The sequence below is a fragment of the Myxocyprinus asiaticus genome, chromosome 35 (genome assembly GCF_019703515.2).
Source record: "Myxocyprinus asiaticus isolate MX2 ecotype Aquarium Trade chromosome 35, UBuf_Myxa_2, whole genome shotgun sequence".
NCBI classification, from domain to species: domain Eukaryota; kingdom Metazoa; phylum Chordata; class Actinopteri; order Cypriniformes; family Catostomidae; genus Myxocyprinus; species Myxocyprinus asiaticus.
Genome location: NC_059378.1, coordinates 24,238,654 through 24,259,584, shown reverse-complemented (window position 1 = coordinate 24,259,584; position 20,931 = coordinate 24,238,654). Strand labels below are relative to the sequence as shown.

General features: G+C 38.0%; 1 protein-coding gene across 2 annotated transcripts; it reads right to left on the bottom strand.

Moving 5' to 3' along the window:
- Positions 1-2,059: 2,059 nt before the first annotated feature.
- Positions 2,060-20,827, bottom strand: LOC127426443 (thimet oligopeptidase-like). Of its 2 annotated transcripts, none has more exons than XM_051673270.1 (13): positions 20,735-20,827; positions 18,752-18,958; positions 16,716-16,864; positions 15,817-15,924; positions 15,626-15,728; positions 14,544-14,704; positions 14,299-14,434; positions 11,593-11,959; positions 10,155-10,356; positions 9,852-10,038; positions 9,546-9,674; positions 4,674-4,810; positions 2,060-4,482 (listed from the first exon to the last, which is right to left on the bottom strand). In XM_051673270.1, the coding sequence occupies exons 1-13, from the start codon at positions 20,745-20,747 to the stop codon at positions 4,321-4,323; spliced, it is 2,061 nt and encodes a 686-aa protein (XP_051529230.1). In that variant the 5' UTR covers positions 20,748-20,827; the 3' UTR covers positions 2,060-4,320. The 2 variants fall into 2 exon arrangements, 1 of the variants encoding a protein (XP_051529230.1); XR_007894778.1 differs by lacking the exon at positions 2,060-4,482 and adding an exon at positions 6,860-7,202 and having other exon boundaries at positions 4,677-4,810.
- Between the last annotated feature and the right edge of the window lie 104 nt (positions 20,828-20,931).

Below are 20,931 nucleotides of genomic sequence, written 5' to 3'. Positions count from 1 at the left end.
TGCTGCATTAGAAATAACTATTAACATGTTACAAACTAAACGCAAAATGTGAATGCGTCATTCCTGCTTTGCTGAATATTGTCATGTCCCCATCATGTATTAATACAGTAGCTAAACAAATCAATTTTTTTAAAGATAGAAATTTATCAGTTTGTTTTCTAGAATCACAATAGCCTAATCTAGTGAACATATGTGTGAATTTGAAATAATTTCACTTTTTTGGTTTAACCAGATGTTGCCATTTTTGCCATGACCACGGGTACTATACTGTACCCTAAATTTTAAAATCATAATCTGGCTATTTATATTCCAGCTGTTTCTTAATTTTTCTCTAATTGAAATGTTTCAAACTGAACATTTCCTTGGGAATATCGTTTCAATTGGTAATCAAATATCCTCTTTAATTTACTGTGCGTAAAAGACAGCTGTGAATAAACTGTAAAAACGAAGCTTTTATAATATAATGTTAATAAAATATACTTTACAACATGCTGCCCTTTAGATGCTTGTGATAGGGACCAGAGCAGTCACAAGGATAATCAGACCGAGGAAGCAGGAATGGCATTCCAAAAAGATATTTATTCCATAAGAGGTGCAAAATGTGCAAATAAATAGTTTAAAAGCAATCATAAAAACAAGATTACATAAAAAAAAAAAAAAAAAAAAAAAAGTCTAAAATTTAGGCCTGTTTGTGGTACTAATACTGCGTTTCATTCAAATCGGATGTGGGATATTCTTACTTGATATCTCCGATCTCCGACCATAAATGCATTCCATTGCCATATGCTTGGAAGATGGCGTTTAAGGAAACAAAACTGCAAAGCTTCCGTTAGCCTAGCAGGTATTTGGCTGTCACCAGAGATGTCTCCTAGTAACCCAGTTCATAAACAATTTGCAATGCTAGCATTTGTGCTACAGGTGTATGATTATCAAAAAAGAATATAATTTACCGTGTTTTGAACACCGGCTACTCTGCTAATGTTTGTTAAACATGCTTTAATATCATGTAATGTAGGAACTTCTACTCATTTATCGATATTTGCAACTCGGCAAAATCGGAGTTTAAAATTTCCACACAACTTTAAACTGGAATTACGACTTCAAGTGCCGTTCCATTGCACTTTTCCCAGTAGGAAGTTGGAAAATCCGACTTTCCGAGTTGAATGGAATGCAGCAAAAGAACAGTACCTACTCCCTCCCTAAACAATGGAGGCCGAAGTATATTGCGCTCAAGCAACGCCAGCAACCTTGTCCATGTGCTCAAACACTCGTCGTCCATCTTGTTCTCTCCCCTAGTGGCAGCTGGGTTAAATAGAAAAATTTCCAGCCTTTTTTAATTGGAACATACCATTTAGTTTAACTTAAAATTAACTCTCACCTCCCTATTCTTAAATACAAAACCTTTGAATTATACACAAGAATGAGTTAAAATGAGTGTTAAAAACAATAAATAGGATGGATAACATTTGCACAATAAAACCCCAATAAATATTGCAAAATGGTGAGTAAAACAATAAAGTCCTTTAGACACATTCAAATCCTGTGATAGAGACCGATTCACAGGCTCTCCATCACAATGCTGTATTTTAATTTATTGACAGAATTACTAAAGTCAGCCTGCAGAGTGTCTTCTTCTCAGAGGAGAACACGTGTTGAATGGTTTGGTTTTCATCATGCCATGAAATTGTACTGAACAGGATTGTAGTCTTGAAGCTCATTGATTACGGTGTGGGGAACAGTGTTGGGTAACGTTACTTTTAAAATGAACTCGTTAGAATACTCCTTAAAGTAACTTAATTAAAAAGTTATTTTTTATGGAAAGTAAAGCGGTACGTTACTTTTTTCTCACAGCCACTTTCTCTTCTGCTACAGTGCATCCGGAAAGTATTCACAGCACTTCACTTTTTCCACATTTTGTTATGTTACAGCCTTATTCCAAAATGGATTAAATTCATTATTTTCCTCAAAATTCTACAAACAATACCCCATAATGACAACATGAAAGAAGTTTGTTTGAAATCTTTGCAAATTTATTAAAAAAAAAAAAAAATCACATGTACATAAGTATTCACAGCCTTTGCCATGACACTCAAAATTGAGCTCAGGTGCATCCTGTTTCCACTGATCATCCTTGAGATGTTTCTACAACTTGATTGGAGTCCACCTGTGGTAAATTCAGTTGATTGGACATGATTTGGAAAGGCACACACCTGTCTATATAAGGTCCCACAGTTAACAGTGCATGTCAGAGCACAAACCAAGCCATGAAGTCCAAGGAATTGTCTGTAGACCCCTGAGACAGGATTGTATCGGGGCACAGATCTGGGGAAGGATACAGAAAAATTTCGGCAGCATTGAAGGTCCCAATGAGCGCAGTGGCCTCCATCATCCGTAAATGGAAGAAGTTTGGAACCACCAGGACTCTTCCTAGAGCTGGCCGCCTGGCCAAACTGAGCGATCGGGGGAGAAGGGACTTAGTCAGGGAGGTGACCAAGAACCCGATGGTCACTCTGACAGAGCTCCAGCGTTTCTCTGTGGAGAGAGGAGAACCTTCCAGAAGAACAACCATCTCTGCAGCACTCCACCAATCAGGCCTGTATGGTAGAGTGGCCAGATGGAAGCCACTCCTCAGTAAAAGGCACATGACAGCCTGCCTGGAGTTTTCAAAAGGCACCTGAAGGACTCTCAGACCATGAGAAACAAAGATTGAGCTCTTTGGCCTGAATGGCAAGCGTCATGTCTGGAGGAAACCAGGCACCGCTCATCACCTGGCCAATACCATCCCTACAGTGAAGCATGGTGGTGGCAGCATCATGCTGTGGGGATGTTTTTCAGCGGCAGGAACTGGGAGACAAGTCAGGATCGAGGGAAAGATGAATGCAGCAATGTACAGAGACATCCTTGATGAAAACCTGCTCCAGAGTGCTCTGGACCTCAGACTGGGGTGAAGGATCATCTTCCAACAGGACAACAACCCTAAGCACACAGCCAAGATAACAAAGGAGTGGCTCCGGGACAACTCTGTGAATGTCCTTGAGTGGCCCAGCCAGAGCCCAGACTTGAACCTGATTGAACATCTCTGGAGAGATCTGAAAATGGCTGTGCACCGACGCTCCCCATCCAACCTGATGGAGCTTGAGCGGTCCTGCAAAGAAGAATGGGAGAAACTGCTCAAAAATAGGTGTGCCAAGCTTGTAGCATCATACTCAAAAAGACTTGAGGCTGTAATTGGTGCCAAAGGTGCTTCAACAAAGTATTGAGCAAAGGCTGTGAATACTTTTGTACATGTTTTTTTTTTTTTATATATATATATATATATAAATAAATTTGCAAAGATTTCAAACAAACTACTTTCATGTTGTCATTATGGGGTATTGTTTGTAGAATTTTGAGGAAAATAATGAATTTAATCCATTTTGGAATAAGGCTGTAACATAACAAAATGTGGAAAAAGTGAATTGTATACACGCATAAACTGTTGCTTTTCATGTCTGATTATATGTGCCAAAGACCACTGAAATCATTTTAATTTAATCGTAATTAATTGCAAAATTATTTTAAATGACAAGCAGGTGTGAACCTGTTGAAACATGTTGGCTTTGCTGCTGATCTCATTCCTTCGAGGTGCAGGTTATTTTATTGCGCTGTTAACTAAACCTCTGCATCAGTTAAGTTTTACTCTGTGTTGTTTGTTTCAGCCATGCTCCTTTTAACATGTTCAGGTCCCTTCGGTCCTGAGATAAAATAACCGAAGTCTACGATCACTAAGGGATCAGGTGTCAGGTTGCTTTGAGTTGTGATTAAAACGATTGACAATTTGACGGAGGAAATATTGTGCAATACTCCTGTAACTTTCTAATTAAACACATTTCTTGTAGAATGAATCTCACGAAACACATTTCTAATAGAATGAATCTCACGAAATGAGATGCACGAAATAACACGATGTAAAAAATATGGTTTCCTGGTGTCCTGTTGAGAACCAAAGGTTGTATCGCATGTGACATAAGCCTAATGATGTTATGAGTGCATTGGGGCAGTTGCTCCATATTTCCTGTAGGGAATTCATTATATTCAACAAAAAACACATCAGAAAAACAAAGGAGTCAAGATAGCATTTTGTCTTTTTTTTTTTTTTTTTTAAACAGGTTTCAATACAATTTTCAATTTTGAAATGATGCTTCAAACATCCAAAACAAAAGCTCTGTGCACAGGTTCAGGGCTGGGAAAGGGTGTAATATGAGCATGAGCTTTCTGGGTTTTTCTAAGGAGGTATCAGTCTGTCTGAGGCTTTATTGGTTGGTCCTAACGCTCACGCGGTCAGCAGGCACAGGGTGTGCCGGACTCCGGCTCCACTGTCAATCCTTTGCTCTGGAGGAATGCTTCCTGCTTGGGTTCTCTTCCCAGGAACTTCTTCAGCATGTCGGCAGCGTCCTCCGAGCCACCGGGCTTCAGAATACACTTCCTGTACTCCAAACCCACCTGTTAAAAAACACAAATGTGAGTAGGCATACAAAATGTGTATTTACAAAAAAGTATTAACAACAAAATTCAGTAGTTATCTAATAGAAATGTATATAAAATATCAACACTAAATACATTCAGATCACAAGAGATTATATCTGCACCTTATTTTAAAAATTTACCAAAATGAAACACTATATTAAGCAAACCTTGGGGTTCATAATGCCTTCCTGTTTGAATCGGGCGAAGAACATGTCCATGGAAAAGACTTCGCTCCACAGGTAACCATAGTACTGAGCATCGTATCCTCCTGCAAGGTGGCCGAAGGTGGCGGGCATGTTTGTCCCTATAAGCAATCAAAAGACATTAGATGATATCCAGTTAGTAGGGCTGGGCACAATATATTGAATGTTCATGATAAAATGTGCAATTATTTTGCTAGCAATATAAAATTAAGCAATATTGTGAACATTTATATAATTTTAATACGCTTTCCATTTTGCCATTAAGACAGATGTTTTAAAAGCATCTCCGATTTAAACGTAATTTGAGGAAAAATGGCATTAGAGTTGGTAAGTCCAATTGAATTCCATGATTAAACTCATATTCTGTGAATCAAAACATACAGCTGAAGTCAGAAGTTTACATACACCTTAGCCAAATACATTTAAGTTTTTCACAATTTCTGACATTTAATCTTTGAAAATATTCCCTGTCTTAGGTCAGTTAGGATCACTACTTTATTTTAAGAATGTGAAATGTCAGAATTATAGTAGAGAGAATGATTTCATTTATTTCTTTCATCACATTCCCAGAAGGTGATAAGTTTACATACACTTTGTTAGTATTTGGTAGCATTGCTTTTAAATTGTTTAACTTGGGTCAAACATTTTGGGTAGCCTTCCACAAGCTTCTCACAATAAGTTGCTGGAATTTTGGCCCATTCCTCCAGACAGAACTGGTGTAACAGTCAGGTTTGCAGGCCTCCTTGCTCACACATGCTTTTTCAGTTCTGCCCACAAATTTTCTATCGGATTGAGGTCAGGGCTTTGTGATGGCCACTCCAATACCTTGACTTTGTTGTCCTTAACCCATTTTGCCATAACTTGGAGGTATGCTTGGGGTCATTGTCCTTTTGGAAGACCCATTTGCGACCAAGCTTTAACTTCCTGGCTGATGTTGCTTCAACATATCCACATAATTTTCCTTCTTCATGATGCCATCTATTTTGTGAAGTGCACCAGTCCCTCCTTCAGCAAAGCACCACCACAACATGATGCTGCCACCCCCATGCTTCACGGTTGGGATGGTGTTCTTTGGCTTGCAAGCCTCACCCTTTTTCCTTCAAACATAACGATGGTCATTATGAACAAACAGTTCCATTTTTGTTTCTTCAGACCAGAGGACATTTCTCCAAGAAGTAAGATCTGTCACCATGTACACTTGCAAACTGTAGTCTGGCTTTTTTTATTGCGGTTTTGGAGCAGTGGCTTCTTCCTTGCTGAGCAGCCTTTCAGTTTATGTCAATATAGGACTCGTTTTACTGTGGATATAGATACTTGTCTACCTGTTTCCTCCAGCATCTTCACAAGGTCCTTTGCTGTTGTTCTGGGATTGATTTGCACTTTTCGCACCAAACTACGTTCATCTCTAGGAGACAGAATGCGTCTCCTTCCTGAAGTTGCGTGGTCCCATGGTGTTTATACTTGCATACTATTGTTTGTACAGATGAATGTGGTACTTTCAGGCATTTGGAAATTGCTCCCAAGGATGACCCAGACTTGTGGAGGTCCACTATTTTTTTTCTGAGGTCTTGGCTGATTTCTTTTGATTTTCCTATGATGCCAAGCAAAGAGGCACTGGGTTTGAAGGTAGGCCTTAAAATACATCCACATGTACACCTCCAATTGACTCATTTCATGCACAAGAGATGTCCTAATCAACTTGCCAAAACTATAGACTGCCAATATGAAATCTGTGGAGTGGTTAAAAAATGAGTTTTAATGACTTCAACCTAAGTGTATGTAAACTTCTGACTTCAACTGTACATATTAGTGCTGTCAGTCCATTAAAAATTGTAATCACGATTAATTGCATACTTTTTCCACAGTTAATCGTGATTAATCACAGATTTGGAAAGTGCTGAAATTTTAATCTATATACACCGATGAGCCAAAACATTATGACTAGTCGATCATCTCCTAACAAGGCCACATGTCAAGGTCTGGGTAGATTAGATGGTAAGTGAACAATCAGTTCTCATAATCAATGTGTTGAATGCAGAAAATGGGCAGGAGTAAAGACCTAAGTGACTTTGACAAGGGCCATGCTCTGAGCAATGTTCTGCTGGGAAACCCTGGTTCATGTGGACGTCAATTTGACATGTGCCACCTACTTAAACATCATTGCAGACCAGGAACACCCCTTCATGGCAATGGTATTCCCTGATGGCAGTGGCCTCTTTCAGCAGGATAATGCACCCTGCCACAATGCACACATTGTTCGGGAATGGTTTGAGGAACATGATGAAAAGTTCAAGGTGTTGCCCTGGCCTCCAAATTCCCCAGACCTCAATCTAATTGAGCATCTGTGGGATGTGCTGGACCAACAAGTCTGATCCATGGTGGCTCCACCTCACAACTAACAGAACTTTAAGGATCTGCTGCTAATGTCTTGGTGCCAGATACCACAGGACACCTTCAGGAGTCTTGCAGAGCCCATGCCTCAGCGGGTCGGCGCTGTTTTGGTGGCATGCGGAGAACAGTATATTAGGCAGGTGGTCATAATGTTTTGGCTCATCAGTGTATACTTTTCTTGTCAAAATGCAATTATTTCCATCGTACAAAAAAATAAATGTAACAATAATGCTTTAACATTTTTCAAACAAAGCCTTCCACAGTATAAAAACAGAAATGCACTAAAATAGAAACAATGCAAGTAATATTAAACAATTCCCAAAATCTAAGTTGGAGGTTGACTAATTAAAAGAACTAGTCCACATAGGTTGCATATCATCCTCTACAATATTAATTGGCAGCAGACTGTGGCTATCCACTTTGCATATGGAATTCACATTATTAGCATCAAGCACCACTTTGAACTCCACATAATTAGGGGGCCAAGCAGCGAAGCTGCTGGATCCCTATTGTAATTGTACTGATTTTCTTCTTTTTCTGCCCTAAAAGTGTCTGGGCGTCAGAGACCGTAAGTTGTAGAGACAATAAACTTGGCAGGATGATCCCAAATCCCCCCCAATACTAAGGTGCACAAACGCACACCCATCTGACCCTAGGTGCCGCTATAATAAACACTTAAGTTTTGACTCATATCTCTGCAACCATAAGGGCTAGAATCTAAATTATTCCTCTGACTCGAGTCAAGCCATACAAAATGTATATCTCCGATTTCATTTCCGTCTATAATTTTTTTTCCGCCATTTTGACCGTTTTGAAAAACCTACTTTTTCGAACTCCTCCTAGACCGTTAGTCCGATCAGCACGCAATTTGGTATACGTAATCTACAGACCCCCCTGACAAAAAGTTATCAAAAGAATTTCGATACGTCAAATTATTCCAAAGATGTTAACGATAAAATTCCTTCGGCTTAACGCAATTTGAGTAATTGATAATATCTACTCAACACAAACTCCAAATGTAACCAAACTCAGTACACATAGTCAACAGGATATTTAGAAGACGTCAGCAAAGTTTCATACAATTTGACCCCTAGGGGGTGCTACAAATAAAACCGGTCATAACTTTACAGCTGTTTGAGCGACAAAGTTCAAATTAAATATGAATCTTCTTTAGTTCAAATGCTAACATACTCTTAAAAAATAGATTCGACAAATTAACAAAAATGGCTGCCAATGGCCAATCAAATTTCAGTACCTTATAACTTGTATTGGGAATGGCCAAGGGTTATGGAAATTACTAAACTCAAGAAGGGTGTCAACTTGAAGCCGCATATCGAATTTTGTGACAATCGGCCACACGGTGGTGGTATAATTAGCTAATTTGCATTTTTGCTAATAACTCCGAAACTGTATAGGCTACAATACAAATTTGTAGCTTCTCTGAATCTATCAGTGCCCCACAATGATATGGTCACTTGAATTTCCATTTCCACAAGAAACATTTTTTTACAATTTCGATTTATTCGAAAAACATACTTTTTCAAACTCGTCCTAGGCTGTTTGCCCGAAACTTGGTATATATCATCTACAGACTCTCCTGACAAAAAGTTATCAAAAGAATTTTGATGCGTAAAATCGTTCCAAAAATATAAGCAAATGTGTTTTGGGCATGGCCTATAATGACTAATTAGCCTGTATCTTGTGAGTGCAATTTTGAAACTTAAAATTTGTACACATGGATGAGAAAACTGAGGTAACATAATGAGTTTCGATCATTTATTTATGCTAGGTGGCGCTATAACTTAAGACAATCCTATTTTTGCAACTGTGCTCAAAGCAGGTGAAATGTCACACCAAAATAGCTGTCCACAGCATCCACAGGATCTTTTCTGTCAAATTTGTTTGTTTTGGTCATCTCGCCATATGTGCTTGGCCCCCGACAATAGTCGCTTGCGGCTATATTTAAAAATTGTTGTGATTCTGTAGAAAAATTTAGACTATCAAAATGATGCAAAGTACTTTATTTTTGTAACAAGTCCCATCTGGGTTTGTTTTACAGGTCCTTTCTCCATCACTTGATCGTTAACACTGAATCGCTGTTGCGTTTACGGTGTGTACATCTGTGTAATATCCACACCGGACACATCGCAAATTTTCTGCCGTACTTCACCCAGTGTTTAGAACTCACTCGGAGCCGAATAAAATGTCAGAATCTAATGCGAAAATTGGTCAATTTATAATACAGAAATATATTAATTCTTCATTATCTTCATTTAGTTAAAACTGTATTTTACTTCTTGCATTGAACATTTTGAATCAACTAGGCAACAATGGCTGGTTGGTTTTCGGAGCAGACACAAAAATAGAGATACATATGGAATCTACTCAAAAGGTTGAAAAGAAATTGAGATCGCCCATCACATCTCGATCAAAATCGAATTTTACCTGCTGAAGCAGGAATTCCCAGGATGTCCAGACAGAGTTTAGCATACTCCTCAGCTGCGTCAATCCCACCCTTAATGTGCAAAGCCTGGTCCACCTTAGCCAGAACAATCTGCCTTAAGTTAAACAGCCCTGATGAAAAGAAAGAAAAAAAAAAATATCCATAAGTGAGAGTTTTAAATGTATCTAGAAATTACTTGAAATTTATGAAAGCTGGAGCAAATGTCTTATTCAATTCAAGTTCTTCAAGCTAGAAACTGATTAGTATAAGGTGTTTATCAAAATGTTCTGTTCTGTCTTTCTTGTTACCCGTGTTAGCGAGTCTGGACTTGATGAGCTTGTCCAGAAGCTCCTCTGGAATGGCGTTTCCCGTTTTGTAGTGTTTGGACATGCGCTGCAGTGGCTCCTTCTCCCAGACCCAGTTCTCTAACATCTGGGATGGAGCCTCCACGAAATCCCGCTCCACATGAGTCCCGCTGAACATCGCAAAGTCAGACTGAACAAACATAAGTACATTTATATTATTGTACTTAAACTGCAAATTGTTACAATACAGTGTAAACATTATCCAATGTGTGTTTGGATAAGTTACTTTGAAGACTTCATTCAGACCTGGGCACAAAGCTGGTGCATCACATGTCCAAACTCATGGAAGTATGTTTCCACCTCATCGTGCTGCAGCAGGGATGGAGCATCAGCGGTGGGCTTGCTGAAATTAGCCACCATTGCAGCCACAGCCATTTGCCTGGTCCCATCCATGAGCAAACAGCCAGGTTGCAGGCCAAAGCATGCGGCATGGCCATACTTTCCCTCCCTAAAGGAATAATGGAGAATTAGCCTTTAATTTAGCTCAGTGGTTCCCAGCTGCTGGGTTGCAAATCTGTCGGGGAGAGCAGGGGAAAAAAACAATGCTAAATGCAAATAATAAAATTCAACTAACCATAAAATCATGCATAATTATAAAAGCAAATTAAATGGCGTTAGGAGAAAACACTTCCCATATCTTTTGTTGTTTTCGTCAGAGGCAATGCATCCAATCAAACTCTACGGTATTTTGGAACAAGTTCATCAGTCACTTCACTTGGTAGTAGCAAGCCAAATTAGGCAGACGTCAACATAAGACAAGTTGCTTGACAGCCCCTCATCCTCGAAAATTGGAAATCCAAAACAGTCAGTAAATGTCATGTAAATATGTCAAGTAAAAAATTTTGCATATTGCTGGGCCTATGCAGATCATGGTAATATTATTTGTAGGATTAAAGGGATAGTTTACTCACCCACATGCCATCCCAGATGTGTATGAATTTCTTCTGCTGAAAACAAAGAGTTTTAGAAGAATATCTCAGCTCTGTAGGTCCGTACAATGCTTGTGAATAGTGGCCAGAACTTTGAAGGTCCAAAAAGAATATAAAGGCAGCATAAATGTAGTCCATATGACTCCAGTGGTTAAATCCATATCTTCTTGAGCTATATGATAGATGAGGGTGTGAAACAGATATTTAAGTCATTTTTTCTTTACTATTAATTTCCACTTTCACTTTTTCATACTTTGTGCATATTGCCACCTACTGGGCAGCGAGAATTTATAATAAAAAAGGACTTAAATATTGATCCGTTGCTCACCCACAACTATCATATCGCTTCTGAATATATGGATTTTACCACTGGAGTCTTTTGGATTACTTTTATGCTGCTTTTATGTGCTTTTTGGAGCGTCAAAGTTCTGGCTACCATTCACTTGCATTGTATGAACCTACAGAGCTGAGACATTCTTCTAAAAAAATTTGTTTGTGTTCAGCAGAACAATGAAAGTCATACACATTTGGGATGGCATGAGCGTGAGAAAATGATTAGAGAATTCTCATTTTTGGGTGATCCCTTTAACAATTTTAATATTGGGTTGGGTTGCCACTTGAAGTCTAATGTAAAATCTAAGACCTGAAGCAAAACCAGTTGAAAACTAATAATTTAGCTGAACTGCCACCAAAGCTCTGCACTCAGGGAATAACTGGGTTTCAAGCCTCAGAAAACACAGACACTGATTGCTCACCTGGGGAAAAGATCCAGATAAAACTGGCCCACCACATGGCCCGAGGTGCGGTCTTTAACACAGTACAGCGTCACATCATCGTGCCAGACAGGAGCACCTTCTACCAGCTCAAAGGTGAGATTGAGCAGCTCCTGATAGATGTCCAGCAGGCCCTGGGTCACCACCTCCATGGGGAAATACTCCTTCAGCTGGTTCTGATCCACCGCATACTGGGTCTCTTCCACCTGGGTCATGTAGTAGCGTGTGTCCCAGGCATGCAGTTCTCCACTGAAGGGCAGATTCCTCTTCAGGCACTCCTGTTCCTTTAGCTTCAGGATCACTGCTCTCTCCTCCTCACCCAGGGGCTTCAGCTTATGAGCCAAATCCTCTACAGGGTGCGGAGTGCAATGGAAAAAATGGGGTTAAAGGTTATAGGACAAAGATTGAGGTTTCAACTAGGATTGGGTGATATAACTGAAATGACTAAAAATAAATCTCAATATTTAGGCATTTGCTTTGAACTGGCATAAAAAGGGTGATTTGTTTTATTTTTAACCAGAGGAACAATTTTGACCAAAACTCGACTGCAGACGTTAACAAAATTTGAATGCTTGTCACAAATCATGCCCTGCCTCCTGTTTCTTATGTTTATTTATTGTTCGTCCTTAAAGAGCCCATATTATGCTAATTTACAGGCAGGGTTGGGAGGGTTACATTTGAAATGTATTCCACTACAGATTACAGAATACATACTGTAAAATGTAATTTGTAATGTATTCCGTTAGATTGCTCAAGGTCAGTAACATATTCTAAATACTTTGGATTACTTCTTCAGCACTGGTAGATTTTTTTCACTCGTTTTGACTATAAAAACTCTGCCAGTAAGACAAAACACACATGTTAAAAATACATTCTCTGAAAAACCTAAATATCTTATGCAGTGTTGTTTCTAAAATGAGATAAATCAATCTGATCTTGTTTTAAGGATTTTTAGATATTTTTACAGGAAAACAATACAAAAATTATTATCAAGAATATGATTTTTGCCCTAATATCAAAGGTCTTACTACAGAAAAAGAAATTATGATCTAACATGAATTTTCTTGATAAACAAATATGATCGTGCCTGGTAACATGTGCATGTAAAATGGCTAGAAATAGCATTTTAGCTGAGCGTAAAGCTGACAATTTACACAAGGTTTATTTCTATTTCTTGTGCTCCAAACTTATTTCAAACTTACTTCTCTATCTGCTCGTATGAATGTAACGCATCATAAGAAAGTGTTTCACCGTTGTTCAAATGCACTTTGGATCGCATCATTTATGTATAAATGTTTTCCATCTGAAAGGACTAAACATTAAATGAAACAAATGACAACAGAATGCAAAGTAATCTCTTCAGTAATCAAAATACTTCTTGAATGTAACTGTATTCCAATTACCAATGATTTAAATTGTAACTGTAGTGTAATACAGTTACTTATATTTTGTATTTTAAATACGTATTTTCGTTACATGTATTCCGTTACTCCCCAACCCTGTTTACAGGTTCATAATTTTATTTTTGGGGTCTATAAGAATAGATTTACATGCTTTAATGCTCAAAAAAGCTTTTTTCCCCCCCTCATACTGTACATTTATTTTCTCTGTTCTTCATACTCTGTCTGAAACGCTCTGATTTAGCTCCTGTCTCTTTAAAGCCCCACTTTCCGAAAAGCCCAGTGTGCTCTGATTGGTCAGCTGGCCTAGTCTGTTGTGATTGGTCAACCGTGTAGAGTGTGTGTCGGAAATGTAAACGCCCCTTACCATAACCTAGTTTCAGCTCCCGAGGCTACGCGAGTAGCTTTGTAAATACTATTGTATCTATGGTAACAGTGGTGTCGGTTTTTGCCGTACCAGCTCTAGCCCGAGTCCGATAATGAATGAAATAATGAAAGTTTGCTTTAGCAGGACGTTTCACAGTGGTAAGTTTTAATTTTATAGCTCTCTTACAAGTACACTGATGATTATTGTGATTCTGAAGCACCAGATTGTCCCAACAAAGTGGGAACTGCACCATCATACAGAAGTAACCGACTTGAAAATCCAGCATCAGTTGTGGTTGTATTGCTAAATAATTAAAATACATTTTAACCACTGATTCTTCAATTCATCTGCCTTTGGAAGTTCAAACAAAGAGGTTTTGCTTTCACAGTGAAGAAAACAGTGTCTTCTGGACATGGCGACAACACTAACCCAACTCATCCTGGCCTCGGCTATAACCAAGTTTGTTTGAGGGCGAGCCAAATTAGCCAATGTGTTACAGTGACATAGATACTTTACGGATGAAATGACTGGACTACAAATCAGCCATTTCGTGTAGTTCTTGGGCAGTGTTGTCTGTGGCAGAGAATAAATCCCTTTTGCGTGGACTTTGTGCTTTGCAACTTTGCAGACTTTTACATGCACAAACAGCTATGTTACACACTAAAGGAAAGGTAAAATCCCAAAAAGCATAATAGGGCCTCTTTAATTATAATTGCGTTGGCACTGCATTAGCCATTGAGAATGTAGTTTCCTCAATGTAATAGTAATTCCCAGAAAATGTAAAAAAAAAAAAAAAGAAAAAGAAATAAAAAGCAGATTTGACGTGGGTCTAATGGTTGGTTTTGCCTGTTTATCTTAAGTCTCTCAATACTCGTCTCTTAACGTCTGTGTCAATTGCCATGTGAAGATGGAAGTAATTACCAAGGAAAGTTGAGACCTTCTTGGAGTTCTTGGCCATGTTCATCTCTAGCACAAAGTCAGCATGCGTGCTGAAGCCCAGTAGACTGCTCTTCTGAGAGCGCAGCTCTACCAGCTCCTTCAGGATAGCAGAGTTCTCCTGCCACACAAATCAAGATGAATGAATGATTCATTTTCATTATTTTTATGCAACAGCAACTAAATCATCAGCACAGTGTTACGGTTTACAGACAGAGACAGTTTCTGACCTCTTTACAGCGCGAGTTAAAAGCCTCCTCTAATTTCTTTCGTGTCTCAGGGACGAAGCATTTCTTCATGGTGGGGAAATAATGAGGGTACTTCAGAGTTAGCTTCAGTTTTCCAGACTCTTCTTTCTCAAGTGAGTTAAGGAAATCCTCTGGCAGTCCTCCTAAAAATAGCATTTATCAAAACAGGTAACACGCTCAAATCTATGCAAAATCAGGTTGGCATTTTCTGTCTTTTTGTAGCTACATAATTAGCCCTTAAATGGATAGTTCGCCAAAAAAAGAAAATTAACTCCTTATTTACTCGGCCTCATGCCATCCCAGATGTATATGACTTTCTTCTGCAGAACACAAATGAAGATTTTAAGAAGAATATTTCAGCTCTGTAGGTCCATACAATGCAAGTGAATGGTGACCAGACTTTTCAAGTTCCAAAAATCACATAAAGCCAGCATAAAAGTAATCCATTCGACTCCAGTGGTTAAATCTGTCTTCAAAAATGATATAATACGTGTGGGTGAGAAACAGATCAAGATTTAACTCCTTCTTTACTATACATCACTTTCACATCTTTCACATTCTGAAAGTGAAAGTGGAGATTTATAGTAAAAAAATGATTAAAATATAGATCCGTTTCTCACCCAAAGTGATTGCATCGCTTCAGAAGACAAAAATTAAACAACTGGAGTCGAATGGATTACTTTTATGCTGACAATGTGTGATTTTATTTTTTTTGAGCTTCAAAGGTCTGGTCACCATTCACTTGCATTGAAAGGACCTGAGCTTCTACTAAATTCTGATTTGACAAAGCTATTGTAAAATGCCAATAAACACACAACCATAAACAGCTTACAGTTAGACTAATGTTCAGACTAATAAACTACCAGTACTGTTTATTTCTTGGTGGAAGAATTGTTTATTCTGAATGTTTTTGATAAATTTAACTGTTTATTGAACATGGTTCTTTTTTATCAAGTTGCTGTAGTTTAACTACTTATAAAAATGATAATCATAACGGTTCTAAAGGAGGCAAAAAATAAAAATCCTCTGTGTCTCTCGGAAGGGAAAGTAAAACTCCAACCTACCAAGCTCCTCTCGAGAGAAAGAAAGGCTGGTTGTATCTTCATTCAGGTGCTTGTTGAAATCGATACACAGAGTGCTAAGTTTTTTCTTGATCTTTTTAATCTCCTGTTACAGAGAGGGTAAAACTCTGTTACAGTCCAGAAGAGAGAGTTTGTGCTACTGTTACACAGCAATGATGATCTTAACGTCTGACCTCCTGCATATCTTTGGGAAGATGAAGGCCGTTTCTCTTGCCAAGTTTTATGAGTCTCTCCATGTAACGCTTGGCCTCAGGAGTCAAACTCTCATCTGACAGCTTCTCCTGTAAAAATATACACAAAATTGATACACTGATTAATCCAATTCATCGTAAATAATCGCATATTTCAATATTTGCAGAGAAAAGCCCCGAAATGTACACAACTCAAAGACGTTACAATACTGTGGCAGATGAAAGCACTGAATAGACATTTATTTCAAAAAGTGGCTTTAGATGTCAACATGTTATTTGTTTTATTCCATATCATTTAACAAAAGCATTTTACTGGCCTACAGTCCACAGCAATCGAGTGTCAATATGTTTTAGGTGCTCTTCTCACACATTCTTGCATTCCATCTGTGCCATTTATTGCTATTATTATTATTGGTCCATGCGTTAAACAATCACCACTGACCATTGCATCACTGTTTTCTCAGCAGCTCGTGCCATGAGACCAACGTTTTTCAAATGCAGTGTCAAGAAAGAGTAAAATTAGTTTAACTTTAATCCGTCTAGATGGAGTTAATGCAAAAATGTGTCCTGTGTGAATAGCTTAGGAAGGAAAATTTCTTATTACTGAAATTATGTATGGGTCAGGGGGTACGATTCAGTGCGTTACATTTTGTATCATAATTATTATTTTTAAATAATTATTTGTACTAAATTAAAATGTTAAATTGGAAGCTCTACTAAAAAATATCCATACGCTGTTGTCGTAACACACTGATGTGCAAGTTATTTAGTAAACTCAGTTCACAGGTTTATTCAGCTGACTCAGAGCTCAGCTCAGTCCCTGAGAGACACAGTGGTTCCTCTGAGAGAGACACTCTAGCGCTGTGACCCTCACTGCTCACCTCCAGAGCCACGATTCTCAGATAAACATCCTCTCTCATGCTCATCTCCACATCAAACTCTGATAGCTTCTTATCAGCTTCAGTGCTGGCAGTGCGGACGTCCTTACAAGAGGACACGTGCTGGGGGAAGTCCAACATGTTCCTCTGGACTGCAAAAAAGACCCAGAAACTGTAAGGTGCAGTTTTTGAATACCAGTGATTCTTGAGACATAGGACAAAACATGTGTCCCACAATTTTATCTGCCATTAGTTTTGAAAATAGCAACAGTTCCACTTTGAAATGATTCAGATATGATCACTAGATTGTTAACACAAATGTACTATTTTGTTAATTTTCTTTTTATCAAAATTTACAATACTTTTTTTTTTCACTCACTAAATTAAAACCACCTGTCCTCAGACCATAACTCAATACTTCATATAGACAGATAAACACAGTATTTGACAAAGTGATAGTTAAACCAAAAATAAAGATTCTCATCATTTACTTAGCCTCATGCTATCCCAGATGTGTATGACTTTCTTTCTTCTGCAGAACACAAACACAGTTTTTCAGAAGAATATCTCAGCCCTGTAGGTCCTCACAGTGCAAGTGAGTGGGTACCAAAATTTTGAAGGTCCATAAAACATAAACACAATGTAAAAGTAATCCATAAAACTCCAGTGGTTTAATCCATATCTTCTGAAGTGATATCCTAAGTGTGGGTAAGAAATAAAAAGTCCTTTTTTTATGCTGCCTTTATATGCTTTTTGGACCTTCAAAATTCTGGTCCCCATTCACTTACATTGTATGGACCTACAGAGCTGAAATATTCTTCTAAAAATGTTGCTTGTGTAAGAAGCAAAGAATAAGAAAGTCATACACATCTGGGATGGAATGAGGGTGAGTAAATGATGAGAGAATTTTAATTTTTGGGTGAACTATCCCTTTAAGAAAAGCAGAAGTATAAATATGTATCTTTAAAAGAAACATGACATTGTGGAAGAGGTAATTAAAAAAAAAAAAAACATCTGAAGTTTCTCAGTTGTGTCCTTTTTATCAACACTGTCTGATATTTATGAAAACATAAATAAGATCATCAGGCAATGTCTAAGTCAGCCTTCACCCACAACTTAATTTTTAACTTTATATTTTCTGTCACAATAATGGCATGTACATTTTTAGATGATTTCCCTCATTTAAAGCAGGTCTTATTATTAGCAAGCAACAGCAGAAAAAAAAAAAAAAAAAAAAAACACTAGGCTTCTGCATTTAATACTTTAATGTCTTGTGTAAAATGCAAAATATTATTATTTTGCCAACAGATGGAGCTGACAATTGGTTTGAAACCACCCTATGTTCTCAATTCACTCTTAAACAGAATGCTAGATTTGCCATTATCAATAATACTTATTTAAAAAGACAGTAGACATTGTTTTTGTTTCTGGCATTGATAGGCAAGAAAAAAAAAGTGATACAATGGAAGCATGATAATTTAACAGATAATTTAAAATAAATCCAATGTTTTAAGAATCACTTCAGCAATCAATTCTGCATGATTGGTCAGTTTTGATCATTGTTAATTCAAACAGTAGGCCCTTAAACATTGTGTGCACACCTTTATTTCAACTTGCTATCTGAACAAGTATGTTAATTTTTGTTTAGTAGGAATAATCACAGACAAAAGTCAGCTAATTTAACACTTGAACAATGGACAACTGCAGAAGAGTGTGCAGGCTGCTCAGGGTTTCATTATGTTAAAGTGCTGAATGGTCGGTATACCATTGCGTACAGCTTTACTGCACACACAGACTTTTTTTTTGTAGTGCTTACAAAAGTGATAGTGATGCATGGTACTTTACTGTCATCCCTCAATCAGACTGTTTAGGTTAAATTGTTAGGGACTGAATTATTATGGCAAAAATCTCTCCTGAAGTTTAGACACAGTATCCTTCACACTTTGTGTCAGATACTGAACTTGCTGGTTTTGGATACAGTCCACAACAGTGCAACAGACAGCACAAACACTATATTGTTTATATGATGGGATATGTACCTGTGTACTCAACTTCCACATCAGCAAGTGCCTTGAGGGTGTTCTCATAACTGACTCTGGCCAAGTCCAGAGCACCCACCGAGTCGTACACCTTTTTGGTCTTGGCAATGAGCTCATCGGTAAGCTTGTGGATCTGGTCTGGAGTGAGGTCCCAGCGCAGACGGTTGTCAGCACAGACCCGCTCCCCAGAGCCAATCACAACTTCACCTGAACATTCAAAGATACGACATAATTGACTAAATGACTCATTCAAAATCACACCATTATAAGATAAATATTCCCTTAGGGCTTAATGTGAATAGTAGTACATATTCCTAGACCAAAACAACAACATTCCTATCAACAAAGTGCTGACATCTGATTTTACAGTAAGGGCTATGACTGGTTAATAGGAAATTCAAAGTTTTTACTGGTCAGATTCATAATATTTTTTTTTTTTTTTTAACCAAAGGTCAGCTTCAGCTTAAAGGGATAGTTCACCCAAAAATGTAAACTTTTCATTTACTCACCCTCATTCCATCCCAGATGTGCATGACTTTCTTTCTTTTGCTGAACACAGATGAAGATTTTTAGAAGAGAATCTCAACACTGTAGGTCCATACAATAAAGTGAATGGTGGCCAGACTTTTGAAGGACCAAAAAGCACATAAAGGCAGCATAAAAGTAATCCATATGACTCCAGTGGTTAAATCTATATCTCCAGAAGTGATATGATAGGTGTGGGTCAGAAACATATCACAAATATTTAAGTATTATTTTAGTATTAATTCTCCTCCCTGCCAGTAGGTGGCGATATGCACGAAGAATGTGAATCGCCAAAAACAAAAGAAGGATGTGAAAGTTGAGATTTAAAAGTAAAAAAAAAGAAAAAAGAAAAAAAGGACAAATATTTATCTGTTTCTCACCCACACTTATATCACTTCTGAAGATATGGATTTAACCACTGGAGTCATATGGATTACTTTTATGCTGATTTATGTGCTTTTGGCACTTCAACATTTTGGTACGCGTTCACTTGCATTGTGAGGGCTTACAGAACTGAAATATTCTAAAAATCTTTGTGTTCAGCAGAAGAAAAGAAAAATTCATACACATCTTGGATGGCATGAGGGTGAGTAAATGATGAGAGAATTTTCATTTTTGGGTGAACTATCCCTTTAACTGTGCATTTGAAAAATGTACACACATAGAGGCACAATAACAATAAGTATTTCCAGGCCATGAGTTTTCAAGGCTCGGAAATCACGGTTTAAACATTGCTAGATATTTCCAAGTTTTCCATGTCCGTTTATAATCCAGACAGTGGAAGAGTGTTTGATGATTCTGAAATAGGTAGCAAAATATTTACTTTTTTATGAATGATAGATGCAGAACCTTACTGAAATGTATGTTTATTATACAAAAGTATTGCCTTAATTAAGTTTATTGCATTGTCCTTTAGTACCTGAACTATACATAACTAAACTGCTCCAGGAAGTTTCAGTTTGTGTGTTTGTGTGTGTGTGATAAGCGTTTGCTAATAGAATCTCAAAATAAATCTCAGCGCTTAAAAGCTAACTAACCCTGCTCTACTTTAACACAACCTTTTTAATTCCCAAAACCAGCTTTATAATAAAACTATATAATTTAATATCCTCAAAACAACAGAGGAACCACTTATACTGAACAATGAAAGAAATGCTGAATTAATCTGGTGTATTATGAAACACATATTGGGCCCTGTCACTGTGTAATGACTGAACAAGTGGCCCGCGCGATCAGTTGTATCTGTCTCGCGCGTTCAGTGCCGGTACCGGAGGGAGTACGCGGAGCTATGCGGCACCAGCTGACCCACCAAAAATTAGCTGACTACGCTAACCAGCTACAAACGCATCACCGGAGTTATTTATGCTTAATTTAAACCGCTAAAAATAGTGTTTGCGCAGTCTTTCTCTAGCCATATAAAGCATCTTTATGTAGGTTATGGTGGCGCGTGTCTCTTACCTGTAGGTGCCATTAATTAATTAAGCACAAACACCGCGTGTATAAGCGCAAAGAACCGCTTACTTCACTCACTCGCTTCTTGCTCCGGTCACATGACCTTCAGAGCGGAGCCAGCGATTGGTTGCACGCCTCTGCTGTCATCTAAGTCGTTTTAATCTACTTTAAAATAAGCATTTACTTCTTTTATTCATTTTCTT